Source organism: Mus caroli, chromosome 2, assembly GCF_900094665.2.
Source record: "Mus caroli chromosome 2, CAROLI_EIJ_v1.1, whole genome shotgun sequence".
In the NCBI taxonomy this organism is placed as follows: domain Eukaryota; kingdom Metazoa; phylum Chordata; class Mammalia; order Rodentia; family Muridae; genus Mus; species Mus caroli.
The window spans coordinates 105597200-105618606 of NC_034571.1; the positions used below are offsets into that span (position 1 = coordinate 105597200).

Genomic DNA, 21407 nt, shown 5'->3' on the forward strand with positions numbered 1-21407 from the left:
TATATGTTAGGGGCCACCTTTCTTCATCTAGAATTCTCTTGTCCCACTTTTCTCTTGGGTTGCTATATTCTGAGAGGCTTGCAGGAGCTGCTTATATGGTAGTAATAATAGCCCTTTGTCTGTGCTGCAGGTACTTCTTGTTACTGTGCCATCTATGAGTTTGGTTTTTATTGTCACAGAAGACTTAAAATAATTTTTATATGCTAATTTTTATAATTTATACTCCTTTAGGTTCTGAATAATAAAAAGTTCAGCCTTATATGTTGTTCTGCCTTTCCCAAATGTCTACATCTTTGATCCTTACAAAATATGTTTTGAGTATCAGAATTGAGATGTAGGGATATAGTCTTAATTTACTATGGGTCAGCCTGCTGGTTTAACCCTAATAAAGACTGACTTTCTACAGATAATCATGTTCTTCTGATGTCTGAATATCCACACACCTGGATCTCTTTGGTGCTCTCCTATTTTAAGAGTAGCTCTATTTTATTCATTTTAATATTTCATTCATTTAAATCAAAAAGTCCAATTCGTCACCCTTTGAAAAGGAATGCGTAGGACAGATGTGGTGGCGCATGCCTTTAATTCCAGCACATGGCACACAGGCAGCTGGATCTGAGTTAGAAGCCATCTTTGTCTGTCTCTACAGTAGTTCCTCCTCCTTCTCCTCTTCCTCCTTCCTCCTCCTCTTCTTCCTCCTCTCCTTTGACTGGATTTCATGGTGGACCCCAGGCCTGCCTGGCCTAGGGTTTGCTATGTAGACCAGGTTGGTCTGGAACTGGAGTCCTACTTTCCTCTGTGCCCCAAGTGCTGGGATTAAAGGTATATACCACCTTTATAAGATTGGTTGATGTGCATACTTCTTTAAGAAAAAATAATGAGGCCTATGGATATAGCTCTGTGGTAAAGTACTTGCCTGGTACACACAAACCTTTGGGTTCCAGCCCCTTCACTGTCAAAAGAACAAAAAAATTGGTTCTTCCTACTCCTCTCTGTTTTGCTTTCTCTGCCCCCTAACTTTGTAAAACAATTGCATTCTTGTTCTTTGCTCTTTATTTAGTAATGAAGGTATTTTAAGACTTCCACTTTTTCTCTGAGAATTCTGCTCCAATCTTCTGGGTAGATTTGTTTTAGCTTATAATTCTTTCCTAAATTATAACTCCTCAGTTTCATTTCTTCTGATAAAAAGTAATGAGGGTAAGATGATGATGTGCAGGCATTTACATGGTAAGCATAGATTCTACTCACAGTAGAAGCATGCATAGATGGACAGTCGAAGTTCATTTTCAGAATTTTGAAGTACCAAATTGGTTTGCTAACAACGGAAAGTATTGATCTTCCCTGCCTTTGGTTCTTCTCTTGCATTTGATTTTACAATATGTTAATGTGTATTTTAGGCTGTTGGATGTAGAGGGTCCTACGTTTTACTGTTGTCTATATTTTCCTTTTTGACTTCCTTTCCCCCCAAATTCCTTAAATGAAAGGAAAGGATAAATTCTGTAGTTATATTACCTGGTAGGTAGCACACAGGGAAGAGTCTGTGCTGAGTTTAAAATTCAGGTAGGAGATAAAGAGGGAGAGGCCTTGGGATTTTCAGGTTGAAAAGATGAGAGACCATTGAAGTACATAGACAAAAATACAAAACAGCCTGCATGGGGAGATAGAAAGTAAATGAAGTGGAGCCAAAGTTTAGATCCCTGTGAAAGCTAGGGAGAGAATTTTTCATGTGTAAATGCATTGTAAATGCAAATTCTCCAGTGTGTGTTCATGCACAAAGCAAGCCTTGTGGCAGAGCATAGAGCTTGCTGCCCGCGATCATTTTCCATGCTTGCTTATGTTGCTATCATACATTGTTCACTTACCTCAAGAGCTCAGGGAAGTGCACTCTGGTTCACACAGTGGTCTAAGGCACAGTTTTTGAGTTTGCTTTGTGTTTGTAGTCAGACTAGGTAGGTGAAGGTTGGAGTGATAATGGGGTCAGCCTGCTGGTCAGCCTTTATAATGTAGAAAGGAGATCATCTGCTGCATTCCAGGCCAATCCAGAGATGCTTCCTGTAGTCTCCTCTTTTCTGCCTTGCTGTCGTCCCTCCCCACCAAATATAAATATAAGCTTCTTTAAATACACTGAGCAGAAGAGATAGACATAGACTAGATATAGGTAAATGGCCATATTTGCACACCTGTTTTCTTGATCCTTAATGTGTGGGATAGTGGTCTATTTAGTAAAAAAACTAATGAAATAAGTGTAGCTGTCAAGAGCATATTCCAGTGCCCAGATGTATGTACTAGATCCAGGACGTGTGGATAGCATCGCTGTATTGGGGAGGTTCGCTACTCAGAATGTCACTTGTGATCTAAAATGGGAAATTAGAAAGACTTGCTGTTTTCTGTATAAAATTATACATATATGTGTATGTGTGTGTGTACACACAGATATCTGTGAAATATACACACATTTTTTTTTCTTTTTTTCTATTTCTAGGGGACTCCTTTTCACAGTTCCGATTTGCTGAGGAGAAAGAATGGGATGGTGAAACTTCGTGTCCAAAACAGGTAAGACAAGTGTGTCTTGAATGTAGTAGCTCTTCTCAATCAAGGCCAGCGTTCTCCACCTGGCAGAGATGAAGTCCTGATCTGTAGCAAGTAGCTGTAGTTCATATGCTAATATGTTAATACCTGCCCTGGAGAGAACGTGTACAGGGAACTAGTTGATAAGGTCCTTCCAGCTTGAGTTTATTTGGCTTCTGATAAGGTCTCTTATATTGAATTGCTCACAACTTCAGGAGGAAGTTAATGGTTATGATTTTAACAAATAGATTACTTTGTTATTTGGTTTTTTTTTTTTTTTTCTGCTTCTTTTTGCCAACCTTCCTCCCCCCAACATTCCTTCATTAACCTTGTACTTTTATTACCTTTCTCTTAGTAGGATAAATGTACGAAATAAAAACAGATATCATAGAAGGCCTTCAGTCAGTCCTTAAGCCACAAAGGCTGTGTTTGTTCATGAGCAAGGAATGGAGTAAGTGCTGAACTCCCACTCCTTCCCCACCCTGAGCATCTGTAAGGAAAGATTTCACTGTTTCCCTGTCTGACCTTGAACTCATGGCCCTCCTATGTCTGTCTACCAAATGTTGAGATTATAGGCCTGTACTACTACATACTTGGTTTTCCTCACATTCTTTTGTGGTGGGATGCAAATGCATGCCCCCCCCCTTTGTGTGCATGCGTGCGTGCGTGCGTGTGTGTGTGTGTGTGTGTGTACATGTCCCAGAAGTTGATATGAGAACTGTATACAAGAATACTATACATCTATATTATTTTCCTCCAACTCCTTCTTTACTTTCGCCCCCTCTCAGATGATAACCTTTTAATGTTACTGTTTCACACACACACACACACACACACACACACACACACACACACACTACTTCATCCATTTCCTGTTGCTTTTATGAATATATGTTTAGGGCTGAGCATGTGGGATCAGATAACCTGCCAAGGGGTTGTCTCTGGAAAAATCTGATTCTTCCTCTCAGCAGCCATTGATTGCTTATAGCTCTTCATCCCATCTGGGATGGGACTTTTGAGATATCCCCAATCTACGTTGGCACTTCAATTGGTGGTGTTATTCTTTGAATCTTGTTTAGGCTAACTATATTGGTTTTTTGTTGTTTTGTTTTCTTAATAGATATTTTCTTTATTTACATTTCAAATGTTATCCCCTTTCCTGGTTTCCCCTCTGAAAACCCTCTATCCCCTATCCCCTCCCCGCTCCCCCTGCTCCCCAACCCACCCACTCCTGCTTCCTGGCCCTGGCATTCCCCTACACTGGGGCATAGAACCTTCACAGGACCAATGGCCTCTCCCCCCATTGATGACCACCTAGACCATCCTCTGCTACATATGCAGCTGGAACCATGAGTCCCACCATGTTTTCTTTGTGGTGGTTTAGTCCCAAGGAGCTCTGGGGATACTAGTTAGTTCATATTCTTGCTCCTCCTATGGGACTACAAACCCCTTCAGCTCCTTGGGTCCTTTCTCTAGCTCCTTCATTGGGGACTCTGTGCTCAGTCCAATGGATGGCTATGAGCATCCACTTCTGTATTTGTCAGGCACTGGTAGAGCCTCTCAGGAGACAGCTGTATTAGGCTCTTGTCAGCAAGCTCTTGTTGGCCTCCGCAATAATGTCTGGGTTTGGTGGTTGTATATATAGGATGGATCCTCAGGTGGGGCAGTCTCTGGATGGTCATTCCTTCAGTCTCTGCTCCCTACTTTGTCTCTGTAACTCCTTCCATGGGTATTTTGTTCCCCCTTCTAAGAAGGAGTGAAGTATCCACACTTTGGTCTTCCTTCTTCTTGAGTTCATGTGTTTTGTGAGTTGTATGCAGATGCCCCTCAACAGAGGAGTGCATACAAAAAATGTTCATTTACACAATGAAGTACTATGCAGCTATTAAAAACAATGAATTTATGAAATTCTTAGGCAAATGAATGTATCTGGAGGATATCATCCTGAGTGAGGTAACCCAATCATAAAAGAACACACATGGTATGCACTCATTGATAAGTAGATGTTAGCCCAGAAGCTTGGAATACCCAGGATACAATTCACAAAACACATGAAACTCAAGTAGAAGGAAGAACTATATTGTTAAGAGTGAATGGGTGAAGCTTTTAGTGGTACCACCGCACTTAGAGCAGCAGGCTGGAGAGAGCAAGTTGCTGTTTTCTGATTTGAAGAGAAGCAGAGATCACCCTCCAGCTTCTTTGAGGATGCCTGGCAACTCCATGTTACTACCTAATCAGTTCTTCTTTCTTCTGCCTAGGATAGGGCAGTCTGAGTTTAGGGGATGTTTCTGGTCAGATGTCTATAAATGCTAGTTTTCTTCCAGTTTGAAGGTTAGAGTGTCCGCTCAATGTGATGGTGATCACTGTCCTAACTGTGTCTTAGAGAGCGATCTGTGGGCTCCCTGTTTGGTAGAGAGACATTAAAACTCATTGATTCATGATTGGACTCCCAGACAGAAGTAACTCCAGGGAATGGCTTTTTATAGTTAGTTTATCATCTCTCCTTTTAAACACCCCTCTAGAATTCAGCTCTGTATGTGGACAGTGAGTCACTGGTTCGAGCCCTTGAGCAGCTGCCTCTTGCAGTCCGGCTTAATGTTGCTTCAGAATTGATCCAGGTAAGCACAGAGTCTGCCTGCTGCCTGGGTGGGGGCAGAGGAAGGACCAGAGGGAGGAACGTAGCCTGTAGGGTGTCTCAGCCTGAGCTTTTCTCATCAGAAGCTGACGCCTTAGATTGAGGTGTCATCTTGTAAAGGTTCAAGGAGAACAGTTGTTTGAAGTTACTGTATTATGTTTTATATGTGATACATTTTAATGATCAAATGTAATAGGATTGAATGCAAAAAAGTCTATAGAGTCTTGCTATTGACCAAGAATATTCAGGTGTCAGGCTCTGAGTTGGCACTAGGGACACATGGTAAGCAAGTGAATGTGGCTTCTCCTTCCCTGAGCTCAATCTACTGGGAAAGATTAATATTAATCTATTTAGTGGAGTAATTACACAGCTGCATGGAAATGATAATAATGTGGATTACAGTGTCTCAGGAGAGCTTTTAGTGAGGAGTCTGATGTTTCATGGTGTGGCTAGGACTGGGTTTCCTAAGGAAACAATGGGTAAACTGAGGTCTGAAGTATAAGAACACTTGAGCTGCAATGAAAGGAGATGATGAACCAGGCAGATTGGCATTAGTGAAAATAATCACAGTAAACACTGCTGGTGGACTAGAAAGCAGGCTGTGGGGGTGGCGTGTGTACTCATGGCTATGTTTGTGTGCTCCTGTGTGAGGCAGAGTAGGGAAGCCATCTTAAGGAAGCTGTTCTCTGGGTCCAGGTGAGAGACAGTAGCGCAGACCCAGTAATGATGGTGGACATAACAAAGAGGAGACTTCTGTAAGAAGCTTTTCAAGGTCACATTAACAGGATGGGAGAGGTCTAGATGGTGGAATTTGGAAAGAACAGTTGAGGAAGGAGTGTGCTTGGACACACACGCTTGCATCCATAGTCTGTAGTTCTGCTCTCAACTGTGCTCTTGAGTATCACCTGGGAAGTTAAAAACTAAGGAAATCAAACAAAACTGCAGGTTCTCACAGAGATCTGTGAAGTGACTATAGGATTAGTATAGAGGGTCACACTCTGACTTTGCTCTGTTCAACTACAATGCTGGACATATTGATCACCCACCAGCTTCTTTGGGGATGCCTGGCAACTCCTTGTTACCACCTAATCAGCTCTTCTTTCATGCTTAGAGGGCCATGCTGAAGTAAACTTGAGAGAGAGCTTTGAGGAGTTACTGGCAATGTGGGTCTTGAAGTAAAAGCAGTGGCCAGTTGCTTCAGGACACACACCAAACTTTATTCTCCACTTATGCATTATGGGTCCCTGCCAGCCCAGTGGCCTACCTACCCCCAAAAGAGTTTCTCAACCTTATAACTGAGACTTTGTCATAGCCATATGTGAAGTCTTTGGAGCATAGCACAGATAGGGAAGAAAGTACAGATAAGTATGCATAACCATGGAATTGGCATCTATATTATGTCAGAAGATTTCTAGTTCCTTAGAGGCCATCACACATACCGTGAATTACCATCCGGCCCCTCGACTGCCATTACCATGGCATTTCTTACGGTAGTTTTGCCTGGTTTTGAATTTTCTATAAATGTAACCAAAATCTTGGCAAATGATCTTGTCCCTTTGTATCCCTGCATCCAAGCACAGTAAACAGGTCTACTTGGCTAATTTCTTCTTACTAACTTTTACAAATAGGTGGTCATTCTTTGTTACAGTCTTAAGTACCAACTTGAATAGACTTATATAATAGTTAAGGATAGGAAAATGTGGGCTTTTAACTTCACCTCTGAGCTAGTTAGCACATAGTTGGGGGGGGGGGTTGAGAGCGGGACACACAGCCCTATGATTTTCCACAATGTCTCCTCATTTGCCCTGGGTGGATCAAGAAGAGTGCTGGAGTTGAGCTCCAACAGAAGATACTACATGGGCTGTCAGAACTGAGATTCCTACTTACAGGGTTTTACAGCTCAACTTCTTGTTTAAGTTTAACGAGGACCCTGTTAATCTCTGATATCCTGCTTCTTTTTTCAGACCACAATTCCTTTAGAACTTCCACAGGTGAAACCAAGGAGAAACGATGATGGCAAGGAGCTGGGCATGCATTTAAGGGGACCCATCTCTGAGCTCAGATCTGCTGCTGGTGCTTGCCCCAGGTCTCTGGGCAGAGGCAGTCTAAGGCAAAGCCCTTTAGAAGGTTTGCAGAAAGCATCTTCCCCAACACAGTCAGTGGCAGACCATCTGGAAGAAGAACTAGATATGTTGCTGCATTTAGATGCACCTGTGCAAGAGGAAGACAATCTCTCTCCAGACCAGACATCTCGGGACCAGGAACCAGAAAAAGATGGGCAGGTAGCCCAGGAGGAAACAGGTATGGCCTTCATTCTGTTTCCTAGCCATCTTCTCAAAACATACCCCTCTGTGTCTGACATCGATCCAGCCATGTCCCAGGTATCTCTTCCCATGGCAAATCACAGCTTCCTCTGAGCTGACCTTTCTGACAGTTTCTCTTACTCAGTATCCCAGACTTCCAAAGTGGCTACCAGCCTGGTTGCAGTATTAAAGTTAAAGCTCTAAATTGAACTGCTGTAAAAGCCTTTTCATAGAAGACCTTTTAATCGACTGAACAGGCTAGGAAAACTAACTCTTCATACTTCTTGGTATTTGGGTTTGTTTTTTAAAGCAAGAGAATGTTTTATAATTTGTGAATATTTTGTAAGCTGGTAGCCCATCTGATGTGATAGGGCCTAAGATAACTGTCATATCATGTACAGTACTCAAGAGTCATGATGTTTCAAGATTGCCTCAAACAGAAAAGGACACTGAGCAACGCTGTTGGCCTTTTGTGTTAAAATGTGTTAAAACCCCACAAAACTAGTGAGCAATGAACTTTATCTTCAGAGTAAATAGAAGAGCGAACCTGTATCTTTTCTTATTTTGTTTAGATACTATTGATTATATCTTAGGGGGTGACAATAATGAAAATTTCTTGCTTGTTATTAGAAAATAATTTGTGCTGAACCATATCCTCGAGCATACCCCCAAGGAAGGGTATCTAACCTCACCATGAGGACTGACGTGGAGTGGCTAACGTTGCTTCTGTTTCCATAGGTCCTGAAAAACCTTCTGTCACCAGAGAGAAGAATGTGGAACCTGAGCAGCCAAGCACATCGAAAAATGTCACCGAGGAAGAGCTGGAGGACTGGCTGGACAGCATGATTTCCTGAAGCGGGGTCAAGGGGGAAGAGTGCCTGAAGCAAATGCTGGTTGCCTTCTGTGTAATGAGCCCGACTTGTGAGGACGGGCTCGTTTACCAGCTACCCCATGCTAACACGTCCTGTTATGCTTACAGCAGCCAACACCTACCTCTGTGTTTGATGGCATCTGAATACATGTATGAGGCTTGTTTGAGGCTTCATTTCTGTTGTTATCTGGCTTAGTCATCTAATAGATTTCATTAAGGACAGGGGATGTCACAGCTACATTTTGAACCTCCTTCCTGTCAACATTTACAGCATAACAGGTGGTATTTAAGGGAATTAGTCTCAAGGCATGAAGTTGGTCAAAATAAACACCTTCTGGTCTATGGGCGTTTCCTTTCTTCACGAAGCCCCTGGGCCACTTGTCTCATGTCCCTGACTCCAGCAGTCAGGTCACTGTAGAATAACTTGAGACTGGCACATGACAAGAGTTCAGACCCAGAACTGGCATGTTTTACTTTATTGCAGTGGGCACTTCTTTGTATTGGAGGAGATTGACCTAAAACATGGCAGCTCCACTACTTACATGGGACCATAACGCATCACTCAAGTTTGGTATAAGGTTGAGATTTTTCTGAAATTTCAGTACAGTGCCTTTCTCCAGATAACAGCAGGTGACAAGCTGTTACTGAAGAAATGACGTGAATAACCTGCAAGTGCAGTGTCATGATGTAAGACAGAGGAGCAGCACAGCTGTTTAATGGAGTTGTCCTTCTGGAACACAAACATAAAAAACTTGCATAGCTATATCTAAAGAGATATTTTAAGGCACTTAATCGATATTTCAGTTTCGACAAAGTGTTTGTTTTCTATTTCTTTAGCTGCTTAAAGCTTTTCAAGCTGATTCTGGAGACAGTCACTAGCAAGTACCATGGAAAAATTAGATCGCAGGTAACATGAGTTGAACATGATTTTGTGTAGTTCTGCCCATCAGTTCCTGGCAAGGGTCCTCTTACATGACGTTCAGGTGTTCAAGATTTCACATTTCTCTGAACCATCTCGGTGAAAAACTATTAAGTTTGTAGAAACGAGAGCTCTGTTAGCAGTCAGGTGGATTCCTTGACACTTGGCCATCCTTTGTGCACAAAAGCCAAGTTAATTACCAAATATATTTTTTGTTGTTAAAATGTAAAAGAAGGACTCTGTTGCATTAGAAGGTGACTGTTCAGAACTGTAGCTTGTCATGAACTCAGGTCTACCCGAGCTGATCTTCATATTGCTTCCGAAAGCAGTCTCCAGCTGGGAAGAAGTCCCAACACCTTTCCTGGTACATCTTCCACACATAGGATTCCTGAAACAGTGCGAACAATGATACTTTGTGTTGATACCACAATAAGCTAAAGTCCAGTTTGCTTTTGCTCTGTGTGACTTCCTTTAGGAAGACTGATGGGAATTGATTCGAGGCCACACGGGCATGGTCTCACTCTGTCCCTAGCCCACTCAGTTCTGTGAGCAAGAAATCACAGTCTTCCCATCATGACTGAAGGGGTAACCTAACCTGTGCCCCTTCTAGCATATTCAATGCCATGCTAGTTGTAACTGGGGGACTAAAGGAGAGTTCAGGTTGGGGACATTTGATGCTGCCTGAGGCCTGGTCTGTTTGTGCTATGAAGTTTTCCTGCCCATTGACGTTTGGATTTTGAGTAGATAGGCTTTTCTTCCTGTGTTCTCCACCTTTCTTTTCATAGTTAGTCACAGAATTCTGTGACACAGCTCCTCACTCATCCTCTCTCCACACCTCCACATTCCTGTTGTCGCCCACATACAAGGCCGCTCTTTCTTATGCTGTCTCTCCCACTGTCTTACTTTGAATCTCCTGCTCTTGTTCCAGCCACCCACTCCGTTTGTCGTTGTCGTTTTCTCTCTGCTGTCCTCCCACCTCCAGCTATTGTACAGAGAAGCAGTATCAGTGTTTGTTGAGCAGGATTACCGGGGGGACTTGGGAAAAAGACTGACATCACCATAGAACTCTCACGTCTTAGTAAGTAACAAAAAGGTGATGGAAAAATACATCTAAGAGATGAACAGCTTCAGGTATCCCGTAGTGTACTACTCAGTGTCAAGACTTAGTAAAAGGAAGACCCAACACAATCCTACTTAGTTCTTCGTTAAGAGGAGTTTCTCACCTGACCCGTATGTTCTGTTTCATCCTTGTTAATCAAATACATCAGAAAGAATCTGAAAAAAAAAAAAAAAGAACAAATAGGGGAAAGGTAGAGACTTTTTAAATTAAAAAAAAAATGAGTGTGGCATGGAGGGGCTCATGCTTAATCCCAGCACTCAGGAGGCAGAGGCAGGTGAACCTCTGGGCTTGACATTAGCCTGGTCTACAGAATAAGTTCCAGGAAAGCCAGGGTTATGAGGGGAGAGAGAGAAACGAAACAAAAAAATTATTCATGTATGTGTGTGTACAAATGCCAAAGTTACAGGCAGTTGTGAGCTGCTTGTGGGGGCTGGGAACTGAACCCTGGGTCCTCTGCAAGAGCAACAAATGCTCTTAACAGCTGAGCAATCTCTTCAGCCCAAAGTACTTCTCACCCAAACTAATGTTGTTTACTAAGGTAATTGGAAACAGGGTTTGAAAACTAAGATGACTTTAATAACCAGGGAAGCATCTAAGAATGATAGATGCTTATCTCCAAGCAAGTGAGGGGAGAGCTTTAGGAACTCCCAAAGACCTAAGCCCACTTGTATGCTATTTTATCATTAAAAAATAGCCCAGCCCTTTACCATAAGATCATCAGTAAGCCAGGTTTGAAATCATACATCAAGGATGAGTCAGGAGGTCACACTCCTTCCAGAAGTTTCACTTTTCTTTCTTTCTTTCTTTCTTTCTTTCTTTCTTTCTTTCTTTCTTTCTTTCTTTCTTTCTTTCTTTCTTCCTTTTTTTTTTTTTTCAAGACAGGATTTCTCTGTATAGCCCTGGCTGTCCTGGAACTCACTTTGTAGACCAGGCTGGCCTCGAACTCAGAAATCCGCCTGCCTCTGCCTCCCGAGTGCTGGGATTAAAGGTGTGCGCCACCATGCTTGGCTCACTTTTCATTGTGGAAAACTAGGGAAGGGCAGTATGGTTTTACTTGCACTAAATTATCTGTATCAAAGATTTGAGTCTGTCTGTGACACACAAGTGTCCCAGGAGGCTGCACTCTCAGTTCATAGTCTACAACTTTAGAGATGGTTTCTAGAAGAACCAGGTATCATGCCCTCTAGGAAAGGGATATGTTATACTGGTGAAAAATAAAAAGACGAAGAGAAAGCTGAGAGGGGATAATGCTTGCTGGCCGAGCCGGAGCCCTAAACCGTGAGTGCTCAGAGAGTAGTGCCGTATCTTTATCTCAGGACCTGGTACACAGAAACAGCTTACAACTCCAACAGCAGCTTCTTTACCTCTCCCAAGGTTGAGAATTTATTTCCACCATACAGAAGAGATGGGTCTGGGAAACAGGTTCTTCTCCTGGCACATTTAACTGGCAGCTGACCACAAGCAGTGCTGCAGGGGACAATGGAAGGGAATCCCTAACCCAGATGACTAACATCTCCTCGTCTGTCATTCCCTGCCATAGGGCTTGTGGGCTCAACCTCTATATCTTGACTGAGAGCCCCACTTAATGAGAAATGACTGATAAATGCTCACGATGCTAGGGAATGAGTGTTATTTATTAAAAAAACAAACACACACCATCTTTCCCAGGGTTCAACCTATTCTGTCCTAAAGAAAGAGACTTCAACAAAATGCTGGAAGAGAAAGGTCAGAGAGCAGAATATTCATCCCATTGATCATACTTTCTGGAATTTGAATAATCAGGTTACATAATTGATATACCCCATAAGTGGCACTGTATAGGTTCAAGTAATTTGAATGAATGCTTTGCCCTAGGAAAGTGAAGTATTTATTTTTGCGTGTTAGTGGCCAGACAGTGCTAACATTGAAACTTTCCCCAGAATAGCCCACTTTCCTGCAGAGCAGATAATGTCTGAAAACTGGCCATAGTTCATCAGCATGGATCTGACTGTCCTTCCCTGATATAACCTGATATTGTGTTGTGGTGGGGAAAGGCCTTTTAGTAAGGCGTTCACAAAGGACAGAAAGGGGAAAGGTAGAGGCAGTGAGCCTGTCAGTAGTTGGTGGTAAAAGCGGACATTCTTGAGGATTTAAAGAGAAATTGCTGGAGATACAGGCTGTTGAGAGGGATGGGATCTAGGAATGGATCAGTTGACAGTTGTTCCCAGTCTCATACAGGCACCTGTAGCTCCTTTACTGATTATATCCACCTCTTCCAAACAGAAAGGGAGAGAGACTAGGGACAGACTGAACTCTGTGACAGAGTTTTTGTTTTTGCCCCAAAGATGACATGTTGAACCCAAAATACTTACAGATAATTGGCTAAGTTGTGCTCTTGCAGTGTATGTGTTTCAAAACCATGAGGGGTTGTGTCAAAGTAGTCATTGCCAATGCCGCAGATGAAGCACTTGGTCTATTAAAAGAAAGGCATTCGTACCGTGAGGAAGAATGCTAACAGTTGAACCGGGGACATGGGAAACTTTTCTGTTTAATGCTTTGGGCTCTTAGACGTTTACTCATGGTCCCACCTGTCTCCTGAGGTAGTGTTCCCTCCCTCTAGTTATAAGACGGAGGCAGTGGGCATGGGAGGGTGTAGCCCACAAGGCATTAGTTCCCAGGGCTGGTAGGTTGGTGGAGAGGAAGTGAGCGACAGGCATGGGAAGCAAACCTTTTAGTAGTTTTGCTTAGGGACAACTCTAATGAAGAGCCCTGTTTATGGTCTGAGAAGCCTTTGGGGTTCAAGTAGGAAGATCAGTACCTCCATGTCTTCCCGTACTTGCTCCTGCTGGTCCCGCAGCTCTCCAAAAGCATCAATAATAAGACCTGAAAGTTTTAATACAAAGGACATAGCTTCATCTGCACCATGATCTTAGGGGAGGAATGGCAGAGGCCATTCAGTGAATTATCAAGCTGCGCTAGCCAATTAAAGCAAAATTCAGGGGAGAAGGAGCTGCATTTTCAAGTGCTTGGTCCTACTTGAATCAGTTCTCACTACTTGTGCTTCAGTGCTGATGGCTCCTTGCCCTTAACTCTTTCCCCCTGCTTCTGAAGACGAGACACATCCCCCTGCTTCTGAAGACGACCACATCTCAGGATGACTCAAACTAAATTCATCATCACCTTTCCTTCTTCAGCTCCTAGTAAGCTGTTGACTAAAATATCAGCACCTTTCTCTCTGCTCTAAGAAACAATAAGATATGTCATGGTTTCACGTCTCCTTTCTCTTCTGCTTCCTTAGCTCACTGCCTGAGAGAACGAAGAGGAGGGCAAGGCAAGCCACAGGGGACATCTAGGAAGGGATAAAGGCATAATTTAAAGTGAGGAGCGTTTTGTGCATGTTCTCAAGTTTCTTGGAATTGTCTGGGTCGCTCTTTAGCTCCGTGTATACAAGGCGTCACAGACAACAAACGCTCAGGGAGTTGCTAAATTGACAAGTTAGATGAGTTAGGAAAAAAAAAATCTCCTTTATAAAACAATCACCTGATGGATATAGAAAAGCAAAGCAAACTAGATTTATTCAATCCAGCTCCTATGCAGTCTAATTGACAACCATACCTTGAATGATGGCCAGCAAGATGACAATGACGAAGAAGAAGAAGGTAATATCAAAGACGATGCGATACATTTCATAAGGGTCACCAGCGGGGTCTTCAATTTCATCACCAATGCCTCCACCTGCTCTTACGCCCACATACATGTGGAAGAGGTAGCACTAGGGAAGATGGTAGTTGCAGCTCAGGTGATAAGTGCATGGCTCTTTGGGAGCATCTTCATTTTGTTCACTACAGATCTAACCATCACAGCCCTGAACTGTACGCAGGGGCCTTCAAGGATGCTGGCCTCTGCTGTCCACTGTATCCAGCTTGCCATCTACCAGAATGGAAGGATTCTTTTTTTTTTTTTTTTTTTTTTTGGTTTTTCGAGACAGGGTTTCTCTGTGTTACCCTGGCTGTCCTGGCACTCACTTTGTAGACCAGGCTGGCCTCGAACTCAGAAATCCGCCTGCCTCTGCCTCCCGAGTGCTGGGATTAAAGGCGTGCGCCACCACGCCCGGCATGGAAGGATTCTTACTTTTTTTTTTTTTTAACCTGCTTTGAATTGCAATACATATAGCAGAAGGGTGTTAAGGCCCGATGAGTATGGTGTATACCACTTCTCAGCTTTCCCTTGCTGAATTTCAAAAGTGCCAGCCTGGTTTTTAGGCTCCTCTTACTTCTCCTTTATCCCCTGTGTATTTGCTAAAGGGTTTCCATAGAATCTTAAATGTGGGGTGAACATCCCTAACCTGAAGTCAGAATGCTTTTAAACATAAAACTGGTCAAATGCTGTCATGATACCTATTCAATACCTGACTTTGTGTAATGAGTCATGGGCAAAATATAAGCATTCTAAATGCAGTGTGGAAAATTACTCTCAGACTTTGGGTGTAAAATATATAGGGAACAGATGAATTTCATGTTTATGTTTTAGTTCTAGTCTTAAGACATAGAGTATATACAAATACCACTACTACCCCAATAGGAAGTACTTCTGGTCCCAAGAATTTTGGATAAGGAACATTCAATACACTAGACCAGAAATAGATTTTGGCACATGTGTCTGTGCTATCTGAGCACTGCCTCATCCAAACCAGGTGCCCTCATCCTTTTGCCCTCACCAGAAGGCATAGGCTCAGAGAAAGGGCAAGTGCACAGCAAGGAGCAGCCTGACACCAGCTGCCAGTTATACTTATCTGATAAATGAATGGCATTGCTGTCCTGTGAGAGTCCTTGTCCCAAGGCAGCATAATGGAAGTTTTAGCCACTAAGCATTACCTATTCATAGAAAAATGCTCACAGACCTATACCTAGCATGTCTTTCCCTGAAATTAGGCCATGATAAACTCTAGAAGGTATTGCTCCCAGCTGTGCCTTTCTTCCCACTAGGGCCTAATGGGCCCCATTCGTCTGACAAGCACCCCTTATCCTGCTGTACCAAGGTCTTCAGCCTTCTGTATCTGTTTTCAGCGGATGGCTGAAATAAGGATGTGATCCTTGGAACTTCACTCTCAATCTTCAAACATGAAAGCCAAAGCTTTTCTGCCATGAAATTTAGATGTGCTCTCTCACGATCTGTCTAATCTTCACCCCAAAGTGAGAGAAGTGTTGGTACCCGTTGGCTCCCACTGTGTGATGACACCCACTCCCACCCCCTCCAGCTCCCCAGGACGCTTATTCTGCCCTAATGCCACAGCTGTTTGTTCTGCCAACTACACCCAAGGGTCTTCTCACCCAAAGTGACTGTGTGACCATGGCTGGTGTGTGCTCACCGTCATCATGTCATCACACTTCATATCCGGCTCATCATCATCTTCACTTTTGTTGTAGAACTTTCGGAAGAAGTTGAAAGCCACCACAGTATAGAGGTAAACAACCACAGCCAGGAGGCCAACGGTCAGAACCAGCTGAGGAAGAGAGGACAGATGCAGAGAATTTCAGTCCCAAGAGGCCCCTGGACCCTCCAGGAGTAAAGGAGATTGGGATGTGCTCTGACTGCTGGTAGAAAACAGGCTGACCACAGAGGACCAGTTTCTCAGGAGAACAGAGTCCATGGGTGGAGTGTTCAGGGCTGAATTGTATCCTCCCTGTCATTTATGTGTGGCGTCCTAACCACTAGTACCTCAGGATGTCACCATTTGGGGACAGTGTTTAGAGAGGTTAAGCTAGAATGAGGCAGTAAGTGTGGTTAATCTTACTCTGTCACTAGAAGAGGAGATTAGGAGCCAGATGGCATTGAACACATATGCACAGTGATGTGTAATGGCAACCAGGGCATAGCTATGCAGGAAGCAAGGAGAGAAACCTCAGGGAAGACCAACTCATCCGCACTTTCCTATTACACTTACGTTCTCGAGAGCCTGAAGTCATAAACCTGAAGTCACCTGTCTAGTATTTAGTTTGGCAGCTCCACCACTGAATGCCTGGAGTGTATGGTTTTGAACATAGGTGAAGTGCGGATGTACCTGTGGATCCTCAGGAAGGTTCTGTGAGCAGAGCGCCATTGTGCTTACAGAGCTTTGCCAAGGCTTCCACTCTAAAGCTGCTACTGAGAAAACCTGAAGTTTTCTCAGACTTGTAGTTATCCTTCAGTGTTATTATATCACAGCAGTAAACCACATAATCACCCAGCTTTGAGTTACTGGAGTTATTTGAAGGTATTGTAAAGGTTACAATGGTTGAGACAAGGCTCACTGTGGTGTAACTGCACAGGTTTACTTCGTACTATATAGGGAGGCCAGAATTCAGTAGCATGAATGAGGAGTCCAAGGGACCAGCTTATATGGCCCATTCCAGCAGGGACTAGATACCGGGCTGGAGGGAAGATGAACGTGCAGATATTTTGCCTTCAAGAAACTGAAAAGAGGGAGTGGAAACATATGCTAAGGTAAGCACCAAAGTAGATGCATTGCTGGCCTCCTGAGGGATGAAGTTACTCAGATCTTGGGGGACAGAGCTCATAGGAGGTGTTTTAGACAGGAGAGAGAACTGGGGCTTTATATCGAAGAAAAGCAAAAGGCTTGTAGGATCTACCTATGCTCAGCCACATACCTATCAATTCTGTGGTCTTAGGGCAACACAGCCTCTCAGTTTGCATTCTCTGAGATTAACATCTAACTTACAAGGTAGTTGTGACTCAGTACCTGAGGTGTGGCAAAAGCTTGGCACATTTTAACTTTCTTGTATTCCTGTCCCATACAGAGGTTTAGAAGTATGACGAACTATGTCCTATACACACTTAACTTAGTGAGGAAGAAAATGCTGAGCAGTTTGGATTTGCAAATATGGAGACTCCATTAGAGGTTTTTAATGTCTATAGTCATTACTGTATACAGTCTTCTGCATATGGCCCAAGTCAATTCTTTGTTTAGCCATGTAGATGTGCACATTATGTAGGTATCCATATTGTGTGTAAATGTATATAAAAAGTATACTTATTATTAGGAACATGTGTCAGAAGTGCCTGAGACATGTGTGTGTGTGTGTTTATATTTGTATGTATTTGCTATTTTCCAGGAGGTGAATTAGAGCCATGGAGGAAGGGGTAGATACATAAAGGGTACCCAAAGTGATTCTGATACGTCCATTACTTTGCTCAGCACATCCTTATTCTCCTAGGTGGTCCTAACCTTAAGGTTCCATCTTCAGTTGGCTATAGTTTTACAAAAACAGCTGTTACTACTTCAAGTGTTTGGCCAGGAAAGAAGCTTTATACACTATGATAAGTTTCCTGACATACACAAACATACTACCTTTTTTTTTTTTCATTTCTATACATTCTGTTCCAAGTTAGTATAAACCCGATACCTGTTTGCCATTGTGAGTTACAGATGACAGGATCGTCCTCAAGGTCTTAAAGCCCATTGCAATATCCAACAGATGAGCAGCAAAGAAGAAGTTGTTGTAGTGGCCCAGGACAGACATGGTTGTGTACCAGGCAAGGTAGAGAAAGGACTGTAGAAGTGGGAAAACATTGTCAAACCTTTCAGGCATTGATAATATGGTGGACTCATTCAAGTATCTTTCCCTCATTTGGGGGAACAATATGAATAAAAGGGTGCATAGGTACTGGGGTGCTATAAGTTGTCCCAAGGTCTTCCAGTAGAGACCCATTCACATTACGCTACTATACAAGGGACCCTCAGCACTGCACAGGCTCCTGATCCATGGCTACCCAGGGAAGCTGGCAAGAAAGCTCAGGGCTGGCTCATTCCTTGTGGCATCCAGTGAGATCCCTGACTTGGGGTATAGAACTTGTTTGTTTGTTTGTTTGTTTCTGGTACTATACTTACGTTGTCAGTGAAAACCACCCCTAGCTTCCAAATATGGTACTTCATGTCGATGGAACTTAGCCTAAAGAGGAACAATAGTTTCATAACTTATAAATGTCAATGTTAGTTTAACTGTTTAATGAAGGGGGAATTTTCTTAAGCACAGCTTTGACTTTTTATCAAATTATATAGATTTTCCAGACAGAATGGTTTGAATCATGCTCCCCAAAACATTTGTCTTTGGGGCACACAGATTGATTGCCCATGAAATCCTTGAGAGCATTCTCTTCTAATTTGCAAGAGAACAAAAGACACGCTTGTACTTTCCCCTCTAGCTCACTGGAGAGGAATGGGAAACAAAGAATTTATCTTTGCCACTTGGACTTGAGCTCCTCAGATCTGTACCATGACACCAGAGATGCCGCCTCTGCTTTGGCCTCTTCTACTGGGCTAAAGTCAAGGGCATTTTTGTCCAAACCCAGGAGTTCAGCGATGCGCTCTGCTCCATAGAGATCTCCATACTTGTTGATCACCTAAGGCAGAGAAATGAGATCATGGGCTGTGGCTGGACACCCCTCCCCCAACATTTCTCTAGGTTTGAGGTCTTGGGAGCCTTGTTAAGCTTTTTCAAAGGGTTAAAAAAGATAGTATTCAAAACTGGCAGGAAAGGAAAAAAAGTAACCAACCCCTAGAGAAAACTAAAGAGATAATGACAATGAAGTGGAAACTTCTTTTTAAGCTATTGTTTCTTTGGAGAGAAGAGAAGCCTTATGTGAAGAAAGCAGTGCAGGTTGTGTGCAGGCACTGAAGGCAGTGGGGATGTGAACAAAGTGGAAAGCCCACATGTGCAAACCCTCCTGCAGCGGAGTCTCCTCCAGGTACCTTAAGCCTGACAGCACCTTTACTCATGTTAGTATATAGATAACATAGACCTCCCCTACCCACCCCCACCCCACCCCCCACAAGGCATACCTTTCTCTTCACAAACTTGTCCCAGTAGTTATTAGGAAAAGATCTGAAAGCAAAGATGAAAAAGGCAGGTACTTAATTACTAACTTCAAGGCAAACACATTAAGAAACTTCCCAGTTTGAATGTCCAGAGCTGTGTTCTCAGGTTTCTGTCTGGCTCCCTGAAGACCTCAAACCTTGATTAAAGTTCAGAGTCATCCCGAACTCCTTCCTGCCTTACAGCTCTACTGCTTTGTATCAACTCTGAGACACCTGGAAAGCCTTTCTAGTTTCTAACTCAAAATGTTGGTTTAAAAAAAAGGAGTCATGATGACAGGCTAGCAAGAAACATAGGATATTGGTTTTTGTTTTGAAAACCCATCCTGCTTTGCGCACCCCCATCCCCCGCTACCCTGGTGTCACACTCTTAGACAAGTCTCTACCACAGTCTATGGGCCTCCTGAATCACTTCTGCTGTTCCTCCGGGGACCCAATCCAGCTGTTTCTTGACCTTTCCTTGGATTGCAGTATACAACAGAAACAATATTCAGAAGGAAATGAATGTCTGCTTCCCGTTCTGTGACGGACAGTGATTGGGGAGGTGGAGCAGTGTAGGTTGTCCTGGGATACATACCAAGCTCTCTTACATTCCTGTTTCCCAACCAGAAGGTGCTTTGGTTAGTTTATAGAGGGAATCTACTGACTCCATGATTCTCCACTTATGTTCTGTCACCATGGACTCCTGTGGTACCCACTTCCTTCCTGGACCCAGATTCTTCTCTTCTAGAAGTGGTATCTTGTCCCATGATATACCAACCTCCCCAGAGATATCATGTTTCTCTGCCTGGATTTTTTTTCCTAGTTCTATTCCAAGTTTTTTCTTCTCATTAAAATAAAGAAGAAAACAAACAAACAAAAACTGCCATCCTTGGGAATGTTAGCAAAAGTGTTTAAAATGTGTTGTTTCTAGCCAGAATGAGCTGGAATGAACCTCCCTGGGAGAGTTTCCCATAGGGCTGTGGCTGGAGCAGAACCAGCCCTTGTTGGTGTGAGTCACTCTTGGTGGGTTTGAGTTATGTAGCAGGCTCCAATGCGACAAAGACCACCAGTTCATGATGAGGAAGTAAAGCCCTCTCCCTACCTAAAGGGCTGACACCCCTGAGGGTAAAAGGGTTTCGCTCAGATTTGTTTTGGTTGCTGTTAAAATTGTTTATTCATCTTAATCATCTAATTGCCAGTTAAAAACAAATGCTGGTATTGTGGAATAAAATGCTAATAGGCATATTTATAAGATGGAAAGTATTTTTGCTCTTTCCTGTCTGCATTGCTCCTTGATTCTCTTTAGGCACCACATTTAGAATCTACAAGAATAAGAATCAAGCCATCTTTCCTCTGCCATCTTGATACCTCCCCCTCCCTTCCCCTGGTTTATTTTGTCAGGTTTTGTTTTTGTTTTATAGGGTTTCATTACATTGCCCTGGCTGACATAGAACTCATTACATAAACAAGGCTGGCTCCAAAGTAAAGTGGCACTCCCAACTGTTTCTAAGTGCTAGGATTATACACTGGCTCTTCACGATCAGTTTCCTTATCTCTTAGATACAAATGTTCTTATGCAAGCACCTTGGTCAAGAAGTTCCTTAAAGGTAGAACATACATTTTTCTTTGGCTACATGCTTTAAAATATGGCCTATGGAACAGACTTGCAGAAAAAAATGCTTAAAGGATATGCTGAAATCTTAGCCTCTTCAGTTATTAGGGAATGTACAACAAGGTGCCATTACATCCCTGTCACCAAAATCATGTGACAGTCACAAGTGCTGGCAACAGGTAAAAACTTTCTCTATAGTGCTGTGTATAATGTATACCGAAACAAATATTTTCCATAGCCTACTCTTGAGCGAAGTTCCTTTGGAGAGAAGGGCTCTTTTACTTGTGTACAGATAAAGGGGTTTTATGCTAGTGCTGTTTGTAATAGTGGGAACCACAATCAGCTGAAAAAAAAACCTATAGTCAGGAAAATGGATAAATAGTATCTTGTATATGCAATTACATGGAAAATGTTACAGTTTGGAGGACAACTTGTCATCACAGGTGACTTCACTGAGGATCAGAAACAACACATAATGGCAGATAAAGGTCCTCAAGAGTGTAACTTACATAGTATGACAACTCTGTGGTCACTGAGTTCAGAATA

The 21407-nt window shown here is 42.9% G+C and overlaps 2 protein-coding genes across 5 annotated transcripts in view; one reads left to right on the forward strand and one right to left on the reverse strand.

Annotated features, from left to right (window-relative positions):
* Aven (apoptosis and caspase activation inhibitor) overlaps positions 1-8719 on the forward strand; it is a 135097-nt gene extending 126378 nt beyond the window's left edge. For all 3 annotated transcript variants that reach the window (XM_021152728.2, XM_021152729.2, XM_021152731.1), the window contains 4 exons: positions 2483-2553; positions 5091-5186; positions 7168-7504; positions 8245-8719. In XM_021152728.2, coding sequence (XP_021008387.1) covers positions 2483-2553; positions 5091-5186; positions 7168-7504; positions 8245-8360 — 620 coding nt within the window. In that variant the 3' untranslated portion in view covers positions 8361-8719. The remainder of the gene's footprint in view (positions 1-2482; positions 2554-5090; positions 5187-7167; positions 7505-8244) is intronic.
* A 93-nt stretch (positions 8720-8812) lies between these two features.
* The window catches only part of Ryr3 (ryanodine receptor 3), a 542105-nt gene continuing 529510 nt past the window's right edge, over positions 8813-21407 (reverse strand). Inside the window, exons 96-105 of one of the 2 annotated variants that reach the window (XM_029469442.1) lie at positions 19235-19277; positions 18668-18795; positions 18284-18344; positions 17799-17945; positions 15764-15898; positions 14011-14167; positions 13214-13278; positions 12768-12868; positions 10520-10571; positions 8813-9684 (exon numbers count right to left, since the gene is read on the reverse strand). In XM_029469442.1, coding sequence (XP_029325302.1) covers positions 9589-9684; positions 10520-10571; positions 12768-12868; positions 13214-13278; positions 14011-14167; positions 15764-15898; positions 17799-17945; positions 18284-18344; positions 18668-18795; positions 19235-19277 — 985 coding nt within the window. In that variant the 3' untranslated portion in view covers positions 8813-9588. The remainder of the gene's footprint in view (positions 9685-10519; positions 10572-12767; positions 12869-13213; positions 13279-14010; positions 14168-15763; positions 15899-17798; positions 17946-18283; positions 18345-18667; positions 18796-19234; positions 19278-21407) is intronic. The other variant, XM_021156945.2, reaches the window with a different exon arrangement.